General features: G+C 53.4%; 1 protein-coding gene and 1 long non-coding RNA gene across 6 annotated transcripts in view; both read right to left on the bottom strand.

Moving 5' to 3' along the window:
- Positions 1-774: 774 nt before the first annotated feature.
- LOC130543518 (uncharacterized) lies at positions 775-4215 on the bottom strand. Its single transcript, XR_008958908.1, has 2 exons — positions 4105-4215; positions 775-2489 (listed from the first exon to the last, which is right to left on the bottom strand). It is a non-coding gene; the product is annotated as an uncharacterized LOC130543518 (long non-coding RNA).
- Positions 4216-12416: 8201 nt separating this feature from the next.
- Positions 12417-20677, bottom strand: part of RPS6KA2 (ribosomal protein S6 kinase A2) — a 332623-nt gene continuing 324362 nt past the window's right edge. For 4 of the 5 annotated variants that reach the window (XM_026505196.4, XM_044386467.3, XM_057310899.1 and 1 more), the window contains 3 exons: positions 20492-20609; positions 16825-16962; positions 12417-15895 (listed from right to left, as the gene is read on the bottom strand). In XM_026505196.4, coding sequence (XP_026360981.1) covers positions 15770-15895; positions 16825-16962; positions 20492-20609 — 382 coding nt within the window. In that variant the 3' untranslated portion in view covers positions 12417-15769. The remainder of the gene's footprint in view (positions 15896-16824; positions 16963-20491; positions 20610-20677) is intronic. The other variant, XM_057310898.1, reaches the window with a different exon arrangement.

Here is a 20677-nt window from a genome sequence, read left to right as displayed (position 1 = left end):
GTCTCTCTCTGTGTCAAATAAATAAATAAATAAATAAATCTTTAAAAAAAAAAAAACAGTAAACAAACAAAAAACAAACTTAAAAATGCCCAGAAAAAAAAGCAAACAACACAAAAACCTGAAACTCCTTTGTGGTAACCAGTGCACCAACTCTTTTGGTAATTAAAGGGAAAGAAGCATTTACCTGTATGAACTTTTCAGATAATCCTAGTGATGAAGGAAAGCTCTTCTCAGAATAAAGTCAGCTAATAAATGTGAAAGAATGGTAGAATTCAAAGAACACCGGTTTGCAATCCCTAGGGAAATGACAGATTCCGATGAAAATCAGCAAGGAATGCTAAAACCATTCTGTAGATAAATGGGAGGGGGATCTTTACAGGGATTATTTGCGGTCTGAAAGGGGAGATGCAAATTTACCAGGAGGGATCGAGGAGACCCTACTTAACATAACCATCAGAAGGACGGAACTCTGGTGCCTCCTGGTGCGATGCCTCCTCAGGGTCCCAGCCCCGAAGGTGGAGTCCACCCAGGTTGGGAAACTGAATCGGATCAAGCTGGCCCACCGGAAGCGCAAGGATTGAAAGAAGTCATCCAAGGAAACGCTGAGGGAGTCGTCATACTTGTCCAGCAGGTGGACCACTTAATAGGACAACAGGGCCACTGAACCCTCTCCCACGCGGCCCTGGCGTGAGGGAAAAGGGACTAGGAATAGAAGCGGAGCCACACGCGGAACTTTACGTTTTTAGTAACCACAATAAGACTGGAAAAAGAAATAGGTGGGGATAATTTTAATGATACAGTCTAGCCAATATATCCAAAATATTATTTCAATATATAATCAGTATACAAATTATTATTGAAATGTTTTATTTTCTTCTTTCCATACTAAGTCTCCAAAATCTCCTGTGTATTTTACACTTATGATTCATCTCAATTTAAATGCTAAATTTTCTTTTTTAAAAAAGTTGATTGATTTGTTTTTTTTAGTGATCTCTAATGTAGGAAAGACATTAGGGTTCGAGGCCGATGGCCAAGAAATAATTCTTGAGGTGTCTTTGATGCAAAAAGGTGGTTTTATGAAAGCACGGGGACAGGACCTGTGGGCGGAAGGAGCTGCGCTGGGGTCCTGAGGAGTGGCCTGTTACGTACTTTCAAGTTGGGAGGGGGACGGCACAGAGCTGCCAGGTATTTTGACAACAAGGTTTCCAGGATCCTGAGAGGGGCTAGCTATTGTTGAAAAGGTCATTTATTACTGTTTAGTAAACCCTCAGTCATGAGACCCTTCAGACGTAAACTGGTGGGTCATATGCTTGGGGATGATTGCCAACACGTATCTTGGGTGTGTGTGTGGGGGATGGAGACAAAGGAAGCTTCCACAGGAATTTTTATGTTAAAATAGACTTCCAGGGTCCTGGGGATGGGGCTGAGATTGCCTTTCGCCCTTAGCAAAGTATTAACATCGAGGCAGCTGAGCTCCTAGAAGAGTCACTCTGCCTGTTTCAAGGGCTTGTCAGTGGGCTGTAGGTAGTAAGGAAATTTAATAATTTTTCTTCTGCCTCTGTTTCCCACATCAGTGTCTGCTCCAGAAAACGGAATACAAATATCTTCAAAATGTATCGCATAATGGAACGAGGCAATAAGAGAACCATCAGCATCTTGTTTTCAAATTCCCATAAATCCCCCGTCTCAGCTAACACAGCTAGAGCGTCGGGGCAGAAGTTAGCTTACCCACCCTTAGCGGTCACTCCAGACTCAAAAACACCCCCTGCATGGATCGGCTTTCCAGGACGCGAACGGGCAGTTTCTTTCTACATCTGAAATTCTGTTGTTCAGTTTGGATCTGGTTTCATACGGGAGTCGCCCAGGTATGTTTTAGATCAGTTCATTAGGGATGACTGTTTGCTCTAAAGTGTATTTCAGGCAGTGGGAGAACTTGTGCGCGTTCTGAATACATAATGTCGGCTTCACATCTTTGTCACGAAGATGAATTTTCTGCATCGCAAACTGCGGTTTCTCCTCCTTCCTTGCTCTTCTGTACGCGTGGTCCGTTGTGAGTCTCCTCGAGACCCATCATGGATTCCTTCCTCTGACCTCCTGGTCACGGCGATGGTCACCTCTATGTCACCTAAAGAACCCCTGGCCAGCCCCGCCGGCTTCCCGCAATGGCGCCTCTTCTCAGGGGGAAGCCGTGAGTGGGGAGCTTGAGTTCTCAGGGCTCCGTCTAGACTTCAGTCCCTGTTTCTCCACATGTGATCTCAGTGCTGGAGATTGGGACGGCCAGGTGGATGGTGGCCCATGTGACGTGAATACTGTCACAGGGCGGAGGCAGACACATTTAAACACAGAACGAGATCAGGTCGGTTGTTCAGAAATCTTTCACCCACAGGACGGTTGACCTTTGCCTGAGTTAAGCTTGTTGGCGTGGCCTCAAGGGAACTTCCCCGTGGGCCCAGCTGCGTGGGTCTGGAATGCCGTCCTAAGCAGCGTATCTGAAAGCAAATATTTGGTTGTCTTTGCCTGTTATCCCTGGCCTAGTTCTACACCTAGAAAGAGAAGGTGCCCCTTTACCGAATTCCCTGTTGGTCAGGCAAACTCCAGCATCACCAAATCATTAACTTTAAGAGGCCATTGTCCACGGTGGCAGTAAATTACTCTGGATGTTTCCGCCAACGGAGGAAGACACCTCCTGAGCCCCATGCACTCAAGTGCGGGAGGCCCCCGAGACTTCTGTGAGGTCCCCCTGATTGAAGGACCCCTGACAGGTCCCCACACAGCTCATGATGGCCCAAGAGAGAATCTGAACCCCTGACTCCCAGGGGCCAAAGGGCATGTGTTTCTCTGCTTTCACCCACCCCTGGTACCTTGTGTAGAAATTATTTCCCGGTGACTTCTGGCAGGGCTGGGGAGCAGGAGGAAGGGGATGTGTTTTCTAAGGGAAACCCAGCTCAGATCTCCTGGGTGGGCTCCCACCCTTGTCTCTCCGCTATTCCCCACTTTTGTGCCGTGAGCATTGCTGAGTGTCGATGAGTGTGCCCTGCGTTCGGGTACACACGATCAGGGACTCCGCCATGCTCACATTCCCGCGGGAGAGGCAGGCGGAGAGAGAGGAGAGAGAATAAATCAATGCAGGTCACGCTGAGGGCCAGGGGGGAGTCCAGGGAGGGGGCGAGCTGAGCAGAGCCGCGCAGGGTGCGGTGCTCTTCGCACGGGACCATCAGACAAAGCCTTTCAGAAGCGGTAGACACAGCCCGCGAAGGCCGGGGAGGGGTGTTCTCGGTGAAGGACACCGCAGAGCAGACCAGGGCTCCATCTGTCCGTCAGTCTGTCTGAGTAACAGCGGGGGTGTGCGGGGCTGGGGTGTGAGCAGTGGGTGGTCGGGCACAGGCATGTTGGGGGAGCAGTGGCTCAGCCCCCAGCCCCTTCCCTGACCCGTTGGGTGGGAGCGAGAAGTAAGCTCCTTCCTAGAGAGATAAGCGCTGTGAGACAGGACACCTGTCCTGCTTCCCGGGGACCAATGACATCGGAAACCCACCGGTTGGTTCTGACTCAGAAACACAGCCGAGGAGGCGCAGCGGGCCGAGGGTTTATCTCCTCAGATTCACACTGTGAAGCCCTACGCCCGGTGAGACGGTATTAGGAGGGGGCCTTTGGTGGTGATTAGGTTGAGGGCAGGTCATGAAGGTGGGGCCCCGTACAAGATGCCAGAGCCTTCTGTGACCAGGAAGCAGATCCCCGCCAGACACGTAAGGGCCGGCACCCTCCTCTCAGACCTCCCAGCCTCCTGAACTACGTGGAAAGAAGGCCCCTGGCTTCAGGCCCTGCTCGGCTCTGTTGTCTCGGCGGCCCGAGCTGCCCCAGACGGAAGGAAGGAGACCAAGCACCCCGGGTTCTCGAGTCTTGCCATGCAGTCTTGCGTATCAGGCTTGTTAGGACTGTGGTGTGGGCGACTGAGAAATGGTCACGGCCCCCGGGGACCAGGGTGCGTCCTAGACTCGGCAGGGCGCTGCACCACCACGGCTGGGGGCTTTTCTTTCCCGCGCGGACTGGAGATTGAGGGAGGGTAGGAGCGAGCAGAGCTGCTTCGGTTCCTACCCAGTGACTCACCAGCAAATCGCTTCTTTCCTTTCTCTGGGCTTTTGGGCTCTGCTAGAGGGTGTTTCCCAAGGGACCCATGTGGCTCCCTCCAGCTGACCCGTCAGGTGCCATAAGAAACCCACAGGCCAAGAAGCATCGCCATCTAGTGGTCTCAGCTGATGAATAGGGGACTGGGCTCTCGATACCCTGGGGGCAGAAGGAGGTGCCCCCATGGCCCGTCCACTGGGAGATGCCCCAGATATGCAGATGAAAATGAAGACAGAAGCTCCCAACCCGCTCAGATGCTGCCTAGGGGACAGGAGCGTGGAATCGGGTGTGCGGGAGGCAGCTGGGGACGCCACCAGCGCTCTGTACCTGCCTGGCCACGCGGGCTGTCGTGGCTCTGTGGTCTGCTTGGGCTGCTGTGACAGACGACCACACTGGGGGGCTTAAACAACAGACTTTGCTTTCTCACCGTTCTCGAGGCTGGCAGTCCCAAATCAAGGTGGGGGTGGGGGTGGTGTCTCTTGAGGCCCCCCTGCTTGGCCACAAGGCCAGCATCTTCTCACAGTGTGTCCACACCGTCGACCCTCCATGTGTGTCCACCTCTGGGTCCAAATCCCCTTTTTATAGCGACATCAGCCATATAGGTTAGGACCCATCCCAATGACCTCATCTTAACTTGACTGCTTCCCTCAACCACTGGCACATTGTGAGGTCCTGCGGTCCTCCCACATGAGAATTTTTGGAGGAGGAGGACACAGTTCAACCCACCACACTAACTACCCACAATTTCTCCTGGGTTTTATCATAACTCATTTCTTTTCCCTCCCCCTCCTGTTTCCCGTTACTGCACGTGGCGTGCGCGGATGGCGCTGAACTTCATATGTTCCCCTCGGTCTTAGGCTATCCGCCTGAACTTACCCGGATGAGAAAGGCTACCCTGAGCAGTGTGGACACGGACGCAGCTTCAGGCTCTCTGTGGAGAGTGTGTGCATTCCCATCGTTCATGAAGAGCAGGTGCCTGTCAGGTGGGCATGTGGCTGGGCCATTGCTGCTTTCGGTACAGGGAGAGGGCGGCGAGGACGTGGGGTGGCCACAGCCTGCAGTGTGGACGGCGTCGTGGACCGGTGTTCTTGTGCTGCGGATATTCCAAAGCCAGAACTGGTATTGCTCAGGCTTTCCTGCAGCACCGGCTTCGCCCAGTGACCTGGGCTGAGGTCAGAGCCCAGTGGGAGGGAGTTGTCCTTGCGAGGCGCGGAGCGGACCCGAGTCTGGTCCAGGGCTGCGGTCGCTGCAGGCTGAGCTGGGTGGCCGGTGGTGGGGCGGAGGTGTCTCTGCCCGCGGAGGCCCGCGCTGTGGGGACAGAGCTCTGGCAGTGTTGTCGCTCGCCGAGCAGCGTCCAGGCCTGCTCTCCTGACAGCTCTCCATGTTGCCTCGTATTCTTTATGATTCTCTTTCTGCTTAAGCTGGAAAGAGTGGATTTTCTTGTCTCGAAGACTCCTGACCGACACGCGAGAATGGCAGCGTCTAGCAGAACTTTCTGTGGTCATGGAAATGTGCTAGTCTCTGCTGTCCGACACGGGAGCCTTAGCCTCGTGTGGCTGTGGGACACTTGGAAAGCGGCCAGCGTGGCCATGGGACTGAAGTTTGAACTGTATTTAATTCTTTTTTATTTTAAGATTTTACTTATTTGTCAGCAAGAGAGAGAGGGAGAGAGAGGACAAGCAGGGGGAGCAGCAGGCAGAGAGAGAAGCAAATTTCCTGCTGAGCAGGGAGCCCTGTGCGGGGCTCGATCCCAGACCCTGAGACCATGACCTGAGCCAAAGGCAGATGCTTAACCAACTGAGCCAGCCAGTGCCCGTGAACTGTATTTAATTCTGAGTGTAAATGTAAATAGCCAAATGTGGGTTAGTGGCCACTCTGCTGGACAGCATGGCATCAACGGCAGGCCGGGTGTGCCTGGAGACTGACTGATGGGGACATAGTGGCCAAGGTCATGGCGGACAGGTGCGCCAGGCCAGGGCGTCAGACGTGCTCTAGAAGAGCGGTCGTGATGGAGGTTTCCCTTTAACACAGTAAAGTGATAGAGGCATCATTGTCTTTTGTTAGAATTTTGAGCTGCAGGGTGGACAGGGGGTTTGAGAAGCGATGTTGAAGCAGGAAGGCCAGATAGGAGGTGTCCAAGGTGGCCGAGGTGAGAGTGGGGACCAGCGGAAGGGAGTGTGACTCCAGCACCAGCAGGATGTGATGACCCATGACTATGAGCGGCGGGAGAGAGGCTTCGGACCAAAGGATCTCTGCATGTAACCTATGGAAATGGTGTGTGTGGAAGTGTTGCAACTGAGTCAGGAATCTGGAGGAGAGGCCAAGTTTGAGTCTGCGGGGAGCTGATCTGCACCCTCTGGTGGTGGTCGGTGACCACTGCAAACACACCGACGGCCTGTGCCCTGTGCTGGGTGCAGTAGTGAACTTAGGTGATGGACCTGCCACGTCAATGAGGCCACCTAACCCACCTGAGGACGCCAAAGCCCTATTTAGAATATCATATGGCCCCCAGTTCAATACCTCATCTATGTATTCGTTAACAAATCATTTTTTGTGTGAGGCACCGTGCTGAGCTGGGAACAGAGAGTGCGGTGTCCCAGGCAGCGGGAAATGGGAGCAGCAAAGCCAAGGTCCCTGCAAAGCTTACTTGCTGTAGCACAGGCTCTTTGGGGGAACAATGGGGTCTGGAGAAGGTTTTATGGACACACTGAGCCGGCAGGAAAATGACAGGCGGGATTTTGTTTGCTGGTAAGAAACCCTCGCGACCAGCGTTGCGCCCAAATCTGCCTACAGCACGCGGCTCCAAGTAGCGGAGCAGGAGACGGCTGGACACATAGCTGTGGCTGAAGCAAGTCTCAGCGCCGTTCCGTGACGGAGCTGCCTGGTACCCGCTGTGTACAGACTCAAGTACCCGCTGTGTACTGATGGCGTGCACGACTTGGTGTGACTGCGTCCGGCTCAGAGGACGGCCAACTCCTCTTCGTTTTCTGCAAGGTGAACACAGTCTTACTGAGTTAGAGCTCTCCGGAGAAACGGAGCCAATAGGAGGTAGGTTTCTATCTCCAGCTACACATCTATACCTCCATTTCTATCTGCCTATCTACCGTTGATCAATCGATCGATCCGGCTAGCTATCAAGGGAGAGGGAGACATCTATTTGAAGGAACTGGCTCACACTGCCGTGAGGACTAGCAGGTCTGATGTGCGTACACTGAGCTGCGGGCTGGAGGTTCAAGTAAGCGCTGGTGCTGACGTGTGGGTCTGACGGTTGGACACTCAGGCAGGGTTTCCGTGTCGTCTTGAGGACAATTCCCTCTTTGGGAAACCTTAGTCTTTGCTCTCACGGTCTTCATCTGATTGGTTGAAGCCCAGGACCCGGGATCTGCTTAACTTAGAGTCAACTAATTGTAAGCGTTCATCACGTCTGAACAATGCCGTCAGGGCAACGTCGGGATGAGAGTCTGAGCAGACACGTGGCACCGTGTGCAGCAGCCCTGCCTTCTCCAATGTATGTGGGGGTCCTCGAAGGTTTGGAGGAAACAGAAGTCTGAAAACCACTGGAGCCTGAGGGGTGTGGGAGCCTTCCGGCTTCCTTTCGCCTAAAACATCAGGGCAGTTGCTTGTCTGTGCTGTGAGGCCAAAATTCATTATTTTGTCATTAATCATCTCCAGGGTTTAGAGACTGAACTTTCGCTACTGCGCATATCAAAGCCTGGGTGGAGTTCTACATGATTTTGAATTCCTTTGGGTGTCTACTAGTGGGGATATTTTGTGGCGAGGCTACACATGTTAGCAAAACTCGAGGCTCTAAAAATAAGTTTTAAGTTTATGTAAAGAGCCTAATTCTTATCTTCATTTCTCCTTTAAAAAAAATCTCTTCCTCAATCTGAATACTTACCTTTTCAGCTGTTATTTAGGACTAAGACCAAAACCTGATGGGTGGAGTTTCTATGTCCATAGTTTTAAATGACAAAGAAGCAAGTTTGGGCACAGCACGAGTGTGTCTGGAATGGTGCTGACAGCATGTGGGGTGACAGGGGGCAGCTACGCATGTGGCGAGCACAGCAGAGCACATGGACGTGTCCAGTCACCCTGTTGTACACCTGAGACCAACACAGCATCCCGTGTCCGCCAAACTGCGGTGAAACGGAAGCCAAGTCCGAAGCCCATGCTGTTGGCGTAGCTCCGAACGATCCAGGTCTCCGGGTTCACAATCTCAGCTTTGGTCCGAAGCAGAACCGCAGGAGAGCCAGGCTCAGGGGTGAACTGGGGTCCCATGCCTGCAGGAAGGAAAGACCTGTGGATAGATTTCATGGGAAAACACTGCAATTAATGGAACTCAAAGCCAACACCGATGCTTCTGAACCGAACCCACAGCTATCGTTTAGAAAGTGGGGCTTTCCTGGGGCGCCTGGGTGGCGCAGCGGTTGAGCGTCTGCCTTTGGCTCAGGGCGTGATACCGGCGTCCTGGGATCGAGCCCCACATCAGGCTCCTCCGCTATGAGCCTGCTTCTTCCTCTCCCACTCCCCCTGCTTGTGTTCCCTCTCTCACTGGCTGTCTCTATCTCTGTCGAATAAATAAATAAAATCTTAAAAAAAAAAAAAAGTGGGGCTTTCCTGCCGAAGCTCAGGGGTGATTGAAAGCAGCACATGGGAAATGGTTTCTGTGCCAGATGCTTGTTTGAGGTTTCTCCTCGTTAGAGTAAAGTGACAAACACATACCCAAACTGAACATATGTTGTCTAGGAGTGCTTTTGATTTTAGGTCCTGAATTATAGCCATTAATGGGGAATAAATGAAATAAACTATGAAGTTCATAAGCTCTGCACTGAAAGGCTGGTAAGACCTGCTGCTGAGAACCAGTAAATTTTTTTTTTTACGGAGGTTCCACGCCTACTTGATCTCATGACCCTGCGATCAAGACTTGAGCTGAGGGGTGCCTGGGTGGCACAGCGGTTAAGCGTCTGCCTTCGGCTCACGGCATGATCCCGGCGTTATGGGATCGAGCCCCACATCAGGCTCCTCTGCTATGAGCCTGCTTCTTCCTCTCCCACTCCCCCTGCTTGTGTTCCCTCTCTCGCTGGCTGTCTCTATCTCTGTCGAATAAATAAATAAAATCTTAAAAAAAAAAAAAAGACTTGAGCTGAGATCAAGAGGCGGATGCTTGACCGACTGAGCCACTCAGGGACCTCAAGGTCTGGTAAATCTTAAGGACTGGTTTGTACTTTGAACCCCCTTCCTGAGTAGAGTAGCTACCCCCTTGCGCTGCTCGGCGTTCCCTCCCAGCACTGCTGTCTGTCTCGTGCGTCTTACTGCTTCCTGTCTGTTTTCTCTCTCCCTCTGCCAGGGCATTGCCTTCACCAGAGCAGGGCTCCGCGTGGCTGCCGTTCTGGCTCCAGCTCCTGGGACTGTGATGGGCTTGTGGTCCGTGCTCAGGACGTGTTTTCTGAATGCCTGGGTCTCTGCCATGAGGGATCATCTCATTTAGTCTGCTTTTTCATACACCAATTACAGAATTATGTCACTATGCGTGGAAACACTGGCAAACTGAAAAAACACGAGGTTCCAGTTACGTGAAGGAGGGTGCCGAGGACCAGAGTGAGGCCGAGCAAGCTGAGCTGTGGGGACAGGGTGGGGGGTGGGGGGCCCATGGGGATGGGGTGGGGGCGGGGCACGTCCGCTGTCTCGGGAGCAGAGCCGCACCTGACATGGGGCCTTTGACTCTGGGCTGTGAGTCGTGAGCTACACCAGGGCTCGCCTTTGCAAACGGAATTGACTCATCTTACCTAGAAGGTCACAAGCCAGATGAAATCTCAGGGTTTGCTGGGGCCAAGATGGGCGTGGCCCTGGAGCTGTGCTGGGAGCCAGGAGCCAGGCCCGTGCCTCCTTCGTGGCGCGTGGTTCCAGCACCTTGGGAAGTACACGTGCCTAATGGCCTGGGTGACGGTGCTTTCAGCAAGAGACAGGCCAAGTTTGAGAATGTATGCACAATATTCTGCATGAAAGGTGTCTGGAGGACAATTTGAAGTCCTACAAAAGATGGATATTTACATCCGCAGATGCACTTGTGCTTGTGAGCTGGGACGATGTCCCCACGAGACAGGGGCAGCAGAGCACACACACTTACCTCTTCGGCCCCCTGGGGGTGTCTCCTGGATGACACTCAGTCAGTGTTTGGGGGCGGCAGATACAGAATGGAGCCGCTACGATTGGGAGGTGAATCCCACGGCTCTTGCATTTTTGTGCAGGTGTGAGTAGTCACTGGACAGTTCTCTTCAAGACATTTGCTGGGGGCAGCCCAGGACAACCGAGATGGTGCCCCCTCTGGGGCAAAGGGCGGCCAGCCCTTATAAGTGACCGGGGTTTCTCAAGCCAGGGTGCCCAGCTGTGACCCAGCCTGTTGTGCGTGCCATTCTCTGTCACCCCGGGAGACCCGGGGGCGAGGGGAGCCGCACTGTTTGCTGGGGACTCTGACCCCAAGCGTCGTGTCTTCATCCGCACCCACAAGACTGAGCCAGGCTGACATGTTAGCAAGGTGTCCGAATCTTTGCGCACCCAAACAAACACGCAGCCTGAAGACTGTAAGAGGGTCTACGCTCGCTCTGTGTGGTGTGGTAGACTCGAGTGGCCCTCGGAAGACGTCATGTCCTGGTCCCCAGAACTCGCGAGTGCACCAGGTGACATAGAGGTGAGGTTCAGGCCGCTAATCAGCTGACCCTGAAACAGGGAGAGTATCCTGGGGTGTCTAGGTGGGCCAGTGTCACCACAAAGGTCTTCATTAGTGGAAGAGGAGGTGGGGGGTGGGTGAGGTGAGAACACGGGGCTCAACCCCCCGCGGCTGGCTCTGAGGATGGCAGAAGCGGCAGGAGCTCAGGAAGGCAGGGCCTCCAGGCCCCGGGAAAGGCAGGGCTCTGACTGTCCCCAAAAGCCCCCAAGAATGCAGTCCTGCCGACACCTTGACTTTAGCCCCCAAGACCCACCTGGGACTTCTGACCTCCAGAGCTGTGACCTAAGGGATGGCCATGTCACCCCAGCAGGTCTGTGCCGCGGGGTCTGTCACACGGGATGGGGCGCGGCTGGCTGCTGGTGTGTTCTAGGTATTCCCCACCGTAGCCAGGGGCAGAATGTTCACGCGTTTCCCGTGGGCTCTGGAATCCCTGAGTGCTTTCAACACCCCTGCCTGTACAGTGAGCCTGAAGGGTTTAGGAGAGAAAGTTCCCTCGCTCTGCTGGGGAAGCAGCCCAGAAAGTGGTGGCAGAAAAGCGTGAACGTGTGTGTGTCTCTCGCTTGTGGTCGGGAATTGACCAAATGGAAGAAGAAGTTAGTTGGAGAGCTGAAGAGCAAGAGCATAGCTTCCTGTTTGATTTCTGTGCAAAGACGAGATGGGCACGAGGACGCCAGGTGGCCGTGCACAGAACGAGCTCCAGCAGGGACGGCCTCCAGCCCCCCACCCTGGGCCACATGCTTCGCGACCAACACACTAGCCACCGTCTCCTGCCAGCGCCCATGCCATCACGTGGCCAGGCTCCATGCGGAGTGCACACACGTACACGGGCACACACATGTGCATGTATGGACACCACACATATACACACATGCTTGTACAAGGCACACACATAAGTATACAACACACAGGCACACGCACACACACGTGTGCACACACATACTACACAGATACACACATGTGCATGCCTACACAATACACCACACATGCATATGCATATAACCACATGCACCCTGCACATGTGTGTACACACAGGCACACAACACACACGCCAGATGCACAAATATGCTCACACCATACATGTACACACAGGAATATCCACACATGCGCACATACCACACATGCAAGCACATGCTCGCACACATGTTCACCCATACACCACACAACGCACGTGTGCACACGCTCACACACAAGTCACACATGCACACACATGTTCACACACTACACAACATATGTGTGCACACACAAGCCACACATGCATGCACGTGTTCACACATGTTCACACACACTACACAACGCACGTGTGCGCACACTCACAACCACACATGCATGCAGAGGCACTGGCGTGGCCACACACACAGCTCTCAGTGCGGAGTGGGTGGCCATATGGTCCCACCTTCCCTACGAAGATGCCACTTTGGGGCAGTGAGGCTGGCAGCAGCCTGAGGACAGAGCGAGGGGACGGGACGAGTAAGAAGCTTATCGGCCAACTATTATATAATGGCAACCACACAGAAAGTCCAAAAATTATTGTTATCCTAGAAAAAGATTACACTTCATAAAACCCATGTTTATTCAAAAAAATCTATTCAGAAAGTCTGGAAAGCGTAATAAATATCTGTAGAGTGGCCGCCCGCCTCCAACATAAAGTACGAAGCGTGAACAGAAGAGTGACCTGTAGACACAGATGCGGGCTTGTAAACAACGTGCTGAGTCGGGGTCTGGGTCGGAAAGCGTGCTCCACAGCGACAGCGGTGGCGAGTTCGAGTCTCCCACGTTTCTTCCCGAGCTCTGCGAACCCACGCTGGGTGCTTCTCCAGTCTTCTCTCCACCCAGGGACCTGCAGCGCCCTTTTCCGTTCTAGAACTTTACGGACTCTTGGAGAGGTGAAGGGCAACAAAACCATTTGGAAAGAAAAACAGAGTGCAAACCAAGTTCGTCATGTGCTTGAGAGAATCAGTCAGGTGTGAGGCAAAAGTCCCAATGTGCGGCTTGAGGAATAACACCGTTTAATGAACAATACTGGCTAACGTTAAGTACTATTATCACTTCCAACGCGGGACAATCTTCCAGGCATCAACACACAGAGAGTTAGATTGAAATCACGGACAATCTGACCTAAGGATGCAGGTGAAGTCTCGCTCTTGCCAAATTTGACTTGGGGGTGGCCTCTGGCAGAGCCCTCACCCTGGTGGGATGAGTCACGTGTTCCTGTCAAACAGGGGGGCCTGCAGGTGGGGCGAGACCACAGTGGGCTCCCTGGGGGGACCGCACGGCGGTGGGGGAGGAGGCCTGAGGGCCAGGGCTCGGTTTTCTCTAGGGAGTCTGAGGGGCTGTGATCCAGAGTGGGGGTGGTTCCACAGTCTGAGGGGCTGTGATCCAGAGTGGGGTTGGTTCCACAGTCTGTGGGGCTGTGATCTGGGGGGGGGGGCGGTTCCACAGTCTGTGGGGCTGTGATCTGGGTGGGGGGGGTTCCACGGTCTGTGGGGCTGTGGTCCGGAGAGGAGGTGGTTCCACGGGTTCTGAGGGGCAGCGATCTGACTCCCTACGGTCTGGCTGCCTGTGCGAAGCCCTGGGACCGCTCACGGCCGGCAGGGGTGCGCCGCACGGGGAAGCGAGACGAGAAATGACCCCTTTCTTGGTGCCTGACTGCTGCTTAGAACGCACAGCCGCTGGCTGTTCACTGAAGACTTCAGAGTTCAGTTTAAAATATGGTATCGACTTCTCTAGGCTGACTTTCTGGAAGGGTTTCAAGTATCTCTGTGTTCTGGATAAGGTGAGAAAGCAGAGGTATTTTACAGACATTCAAGTAGAGTTGGTCCAGCAGGGCAGGTGCCATGGGGTCTCTGCCACCCCCTGCCGCTCGCCCGCCCTGGGCTGAGGGCACGACTTGGTGCAAGGTGAGCCCTGGTCGCTCTGCGGCTCTCGGAGTGCGGCAGGTGGGGCTGCGTGCGTGGTGGCACCTAGGGAGGGCGAGCAGGAGCGGTGGTGCGCCCAGAGCACCCACTGGCCCCTCTCGCTGCAGCTCCCGGGCTACTCCCCCCTCCGGCCTGCATCCCTCTGTGCTCCGACTCTCCGCAAGCAAACCAGCCGCCGGGCGGCACACCTTGGCCAGGGAGCCCCGGAGCCGTGGCCCCGGGTGGCCGATGGAAGGTGTGATGACCTCGGTGGCTTCCTAGGAGGGCAAACCCATGACCTAAGGGCTCTCCAGTTTTTCCTAAGCTTCTAATAATAGGTCAAATAACTCAGACCTAAAACAAAACTATTGTGAACCAAGTCTTTGTGGCCTCGGGGAAAAGCATTTTCTAGTGAGAAAATACGGGAGATGCCTAATGAGGGTTTGTGGGAAACCGGTCCGCGAACCTGCCCCCACCTTTAGGTCTCGTGGTTGTCTGAGGGGGAGAAAGGCCATAGAATAATGAAAGCTTTTGAAATAAGGTTACATTTTAAGGTCTGAACACAATGGACCAAGCTAGGGAGTTACACTCAGAATGTGGCATGTTGCTTTTTTGTCTTTTTGAGGTGGTGTCGTTGGTGGAGACGGGGGATGAAGGGAACAATGAAATTCGTCTTCTTAGTGAGATCTGGGGGAGGACCACAGGCACCCTGCACCCGGCGGAGGGCAGCAGGGAGTCCTGGGCCGGCCTGGGGGCACCCCTGGTGGGGCTGGCGGGAGGATACGAAAGGCCACGTGCTCTCTACCCTCCTGCCCGGGCACTGGCACCGAGCCTGTCCCGGTTTCATTTGACAAGAAGCGCACAGCCCCCTCCCTCGGCACCGCATCCCCCCTGTGTGCACGTGCCCCGAGGGAAACGTTAAATGTCACTGCAAGGTCAGGTGAGAAACAGACACGCAAATGCAACACAAAAGCACAGCTTCTACAAAGTGCACGGCTACCCTGGGTGACCCATCGTTTGGCTCCCCTCCGGGCCCCAGGGTGGCCGCAGGGCCTCCCGTCCCCCTCCCGGCTGCAGTGGGACCGAGAGCACGCCTTGAGGCGGGGAACAGAGCTCAGGGTTGTCAGTGCTCACGGATGTCCCGCGGACCGGAGAGGGGAAGGCAACACAGCAAAACCGTTGCTCTGGGAAAGCACAGGAGGCTGACAGAAGACTGCGGCAGCCGTCAGGCCCAACGCGCTCTCTTGAAACCTCTGGGCAGCCCTGGCAACGGTTAGAGCCAGGGCAGGAGCGTGGACCCCCAGCCCTGCAGCCCGGCCGTGGGGGGAACAAGGACGGGGGGGGGGCACAGGCTGTCGCCGGATCCTCCCCAGGGACGCGCCGTTCTTGTGAAAAGAGGCTCCCAAGGCAGATTCGGCTGCCGGTTCTGGGCTCTTCCCCCACGTGGGTCTGTGACCCGGAGAGAACACCCAGCACCTCAGTCAGAAAGAAGGGCGATGGGACAAGGGCTCTTTGGATCATTTGGAGGGGACCTGGCGTCTACTCCCGGGTGCCATGTGCCGACCCCGTCCTTCTGGCAACACCAGACCGCAGAGGCCAGCCCCTCCCAGGGAGGCTGTGCCCTAAGCTGGTCAGCGCGTCCGCCCACCCGAGTCACTAGGACGCGTGTGTCGGAAACCTGACCCAGTTACTGGCTTTATCATTGGAAAAAATATCTCTCTATATAAATATAAGCCATGATCGTAAAAGACCTACAGAGTCTGAAGGAACCCTACAGGCACTGGGCATGGTGGTGTGCGGTGAAATGAGTCTGTCTGGCTTTGCTCGGGGTAAGGAGGCGGCAAGGTCGGCACAGCGAGGCGTTGGGAGGTCACCGATCTGGATCCAATCCAGGCTGAACAAGAAAACGTGGAATGAGCAGAGGCACCTGGGCCTTCGAGTCGGGCGTGGTCACCCCAGCAGCGCCCAGGACGGGAGCCCCAGCTGGCGCCCGAGAGCCCAGGACGCTCCGCAGGGCCTGCTCGCACTATAGCCTTGTGGACGTGAGTCTCTTCATGCCCCTGCGCTGAGCCAGGCTGGACGACAGCACCGGCTCCAGCCGCGGGGCCTGGGGCGTTCTGTTCAGAGCGAAGTAGGTGGCGGCCATGGCGCCCTGCGAAGGGAGGGGAAGAGTGGGGGCCTGCAGCCTTGGGGCCTCTCCGACCAGCCTGCAGGACCCCAGGGCTAGGATGCCCTGAGCTCGCGGTGTCCAGCACACACCGGGCCCTCCTAAATAATGGCACTTTGGTTCTATTTCCATCCCACACCCACCTTGAATTCTGTGTGTGACTCGGGTGTTTCAGACTCGCATGGAGCCCCAGGATGAGGTCACACGTCCCCTGCCCGACGGTACGTTACCACAGTAGCTGGAGTTTAGAGTTTAGAAGATAGGTTCCACCCTCCATGACTGACCCTGGGGTCGGATGGCGAGGGCCTGCCAAGATCCGCTCATGTAATGAGCAGCTGTTCTAGCTTAAAACCGTTGGCTCCCTGGGAGTGAGACCACCTCACTGATGGCCGCTGCGTCCTGACCTCTGTTCCCACCAAGCCTGTGCCTCTGCCAGGGGCTCCGGTGGTCAGGGTGCCCTAGTCTAAGCTGCGCAGCCAGATTCCACGTGGCGCGTGCCCTGGAAGGTGTCTCCGGAAAATGGAGTGAGACGGTCGCGGTGTGTGGCGAGACTCCCTCCACCTCTCTCCCCCTCTCTCCACCCCGTCTGTCTGTCTGTCTGTCCTACTCTGTCTCCCTCCTCCTTCCGTGTCTGTCTCTGTCGCACACGCATGCGTGTCCTGCACACGCAGTGAAGCTGCTCACGACTGTTAACAGAAGCCGCAGCTTATTCGGCTCTCTGTGTGACTGCCTGTAGGCGAGGACGTGGAAAAGCAAGGAAGGTAGGGACACCTGCCCGTGCCTCTCACTGCTTCGCTATCTGGTTCCCACCCCGCGGTTCCTTAGGTTAGCGGGGGGGGGGATCAGGGAGACTTTCCCAGAACCCCCCCCCCCCCCCCGCCCCGCATCTTGCTCTCATGACTCCCTGTCCTCACCTTCACCAGGTGGACGTCTTGTCTGCTGAGCTGGTTTTGGGACAGGTACTCTCTGTTCACGATCCACGGGTGTTTCAGGACTTGAACTGCCGTCAGGCGCTGATGAGGGTCCACATGGAGCATCTTGGACACGACGTCCTACGGGGGAGACAGCAGAAGCGGCTCAGAGAGCCTCCTGAGCGAAACCCCTTCATTCCCTCTCACGAAAACCTCACCATTGTTCTCACTGATTCTCTGCATTTGGGGGTCGATGTTTACTTTCGGCTTTAAAGTACGTGAATGATTTTGCATTTTAATCATCATCACCTTAGTGGCTCACCTCAGGTTTGCGATCTTTTTTTTTTTTTAAGATTTTTTTTATTCATTTGAGAGAGACAGAGAGAGTACAAACAGGGGCAGAGGCACAAGCAGACTCCCGGCTGAGCTGGGCGCCCGACATGGGGCTCCATCCCAGGACCCTGAGATCATGACCTGAGCTGAAGGCAGATGCTTAACCATCTGAGCCCCCCAGGCGCCCCTCACCTCAGGTTTGTGTCGTATTAAAGATTTTACATGCAAGGAGAAATCAAATGTAGAAATGTTGAATGGTGCGTGTAATTTACTGAACTGCTATTTTAGTAAAAATGATATCCTTCCAAAGGGAGAAACTAGATAACGACCGACCCACAGACGTAAGGCAGTTATGACAATGCATGTAGTGACATTTGTATTAGCACTGTCCACAAACATTGGCTACAAATCATGACCAGCCACAAAACTGTCTGTCTGGAGCCATTACGTGGTCCAACCGGCTAATGTCCCATGGGGTGATTTTCTTATTTGACTGTAAGATAATCACAATAAAGATTCCTACGACTGTGGCTTAAAGACAAAGCTCCACTTCACATTCACACATGGCCCTTCATGCACTGTGTGTGCACACATGTGCACACACACACAATTACAACTGTGATCTGCGTCTGCATGGCATTCGTGATGCTGTCTGCACACGCGTGACGGGCTTGTTCTTGAGAGAGTCATCGGGATTGTCCTCGGCGGAAAGAGGGCCGATGTTACTGCCCCTGTTTTGCAGATGAAAACGCTGACATTTGTAGTGATCAAACAATTGTCCAAGGAAGAGCCATGATGAGAATGCGTGTTTTCCTGCTAGGCTGCTCACCTTCGTGTGGCATTCCCGTGGCATCTCACAGGGAAATAAGGGAGTTAGCGTATGAACATAATATGATGATGTGCTCAACAGAATTTCTGGTCATAAACCACAACAGAGAAATACTCTAGACTAATCCAATATCCTTTTTCAAATAGAGAATACCAATGCCTTTTAATATTTGGTGACACTGATCTTAGTAACTTCTCGAAACAAATATCTCCTAGAAGCAGTATTGTTCCCATTTCCACGTGTAAGACTGAAAGCAGAGAGACCTGTATTGTTCGCTCAAGATCTCATAGTAAAGCAATGTTTCTACGCAGAACATGCAAGGTGCGCAGTAACAACACACAAATCCGTAGACTGTCTGATTTTGGAGAACTGGAGGTTTTGTTGTGTGTTTGGTGAACACAGAGAGGGGAAAAGGCACGGGGCGGATGAGGCAGAAGATACGGCGGTGAAGGGGCAGGAAGAAGTCGTCAAGGTCCCAGGAGGCAGTGAAGCCCTCTGCCTACAGCAGCAATCCTGGTACTTGACTTGATTGCTTTCCTGACACCTTCTCCCTGCCCCCCACTCCGCTTCCAAGGTCACCTCATAAAAAACCATCAGCATCCAAGTCCTGGTCTACTTTGGGGACCAGAACTAGATAATTCCTATACTCCTTTGAGACAGAGTGGATGGATGGGAGCCCTGGGAGCGTCAAGGTCTGGCACACAGGAAGTGCTCGCTAAATGCCAGCTGCCCTCTCCTCTGCCATCGTCTCTGCCATGACCTCCGCCATCCCCTCTACCACCTCCTTCACCATGCCCTGTTATCTCCTCCATCATTTTTTTCCTACCATCTCTTCCATATCTCTTCCACCATCTTCCCCACCATCTCTTCCATCATCATCTCTGCCACCTCCTCCACCATATTCTCCACCATGACCTCCACCGTGAACTCCATCATTACCTCCACCATCATCTCTACCATCTTCTCTGCCATTCCCTCCATCATCTCCTCCATCATTTCCCCCACTGTCTCTTCCATATCTCCTCCACCATCTTTTCCACCATCCCCTCTGCCATCTCCTCCATCATCTTTTCCACCAACACCTTCACCATGACCTCTATCATCACTTCCACCATCATCTCTGCTACCTCTCCATGATCTTCTCTGCCATCTCCTCCATTATCTCCTCTATCATCTTCTCCATCACTTCTACCCTCTCCTGCACCATCTCTTCTATCATCACCTCCACCGTCATTTCTATCATCTTCTCCACCAGCCCCCTGCCACCTCCTGCATCATCTTCCCCATCATCACTTCCACCATGACCTCTGTCATCTCTTCCACCATCATCTCCACCATTTCCTCTACCATCTTTTCCACCATCCCTTCCACCATCTCCTCCGTCATCTCCTCCACCATCTCCTCTGTCATCTTCTCCATCATCACTTCCACCTTCAGCTCTACCATCTCTTCTACCATCACCTCCACCATCATTTCTATCACCTCCACCATCTCCTCTACCATCTGCTCCATCATCTTCTCTATCATCTCCTCCACCATCCCCTCTGTATTTCTGTATGAGGTCACACAGTGATGACGATGGCAGCACTGGAGTCAGAACCCCAGATGGTCTATTCCTCTTCCAGTCATTTTATGGTAACACAGGAAATAGACTGTTGACGCTGCTTCATACTAGCAGTAAATAGCATTTACTATTTAATTAGAGAGGAATTGATGATCTCATCTGAAAAAGACTAAGTCTGATGTCTCTTTAAACAAGGCTGGTCACAAATAGTGAAGCTGCAGGGAAGCCCCAGTGCAAAGAGTTTTAAAGTAACAGAAATACACCCCTGTCCCAGAGTTCTTCTTGATCAGTCTGTGATCATTCAGGGCACTCAGTTTGCAACATCACTAAAAGTGTGACGGTTAATTTTATGTGTCAACTTGGCTAAGAAATGGTCCCCAGTGTTTGGCCAAATACCAGCCTAGATGTTGCTGTGAAAGTCTTATTAAGATGAGATTAACATTGAAATCAGCCAACCTGGAGTTAAGCAGATGACCTCCATGATGTTGGTGGGCCTCATCCAATCAGTTGAAAGCCTTAAGATAAAAAAGACCAAGGTTTCCCAAGGAAAGGGAAGTCTGCCAGCAGATGGGCTTTGGACTCAGGCTGCAATGCCAACTCTTGCCTGAGTTTGCAGCCCGCTGACCTACTCTGTAGATGTTAGACTTATCAGCCTCCACAATCTTGTGAACTGATTCTTAAAAACAAATCTTTGTCTCTGTGCTTCTATCCCCATCCTATTTGTTCTGTTTCTCTGGAGAACCCTAGTACACCAAGACAGCAGAAAATGTGAAAAGTGCTATAAGAAGAGTTTTGCAAAAAAAAAATTGAGAAGCTAAAAAAAAATCTATGAGGTAAAATACATGAGTTATTTATATGAAAGGTACCCTCCAGCTGCCTCGCAAATGCAATTATTGATAGCAAATCGCCACGCCCGCGACGCAAGAGCAGTGGGAAACACTCACCTTCGCGGCATCGGAGATCGAGTCCCAGTTCCCCCCAGAAAGGGCGTACTTCCCACTGCCAATCCTCGCCAGAATCTCCTCAGGAGTATCGTCCGGTCCGTTTGCAAAGGGGGTAAATCTGCCAATGAGAATGCGTGGTTATGAGCTCCCATTTTATGACCAACAGTAGAGTTCACAGCTTGATAT

This window comes from Ursus arctos, unplaced genomic scaffold (assembly GCF_023065955.2).
Source record: "Ursus arctos isolate Adak ecotype North America unplaced genomic scaffold, UrsArc2.0 scaffold_13, whole genome shotgun sequence".
NCBI classification, from domain to species: Eukaryota; Metazoa; Chordata; class Mammalia; order Carnivora; family Ursidae; genus Ursus; species Ursus arctos.
The sequence above is the reverse complement of the archived record's forward strand: the minus strand, read 5'-3'. Positions and strand labels throughout refer to the sequence as shown.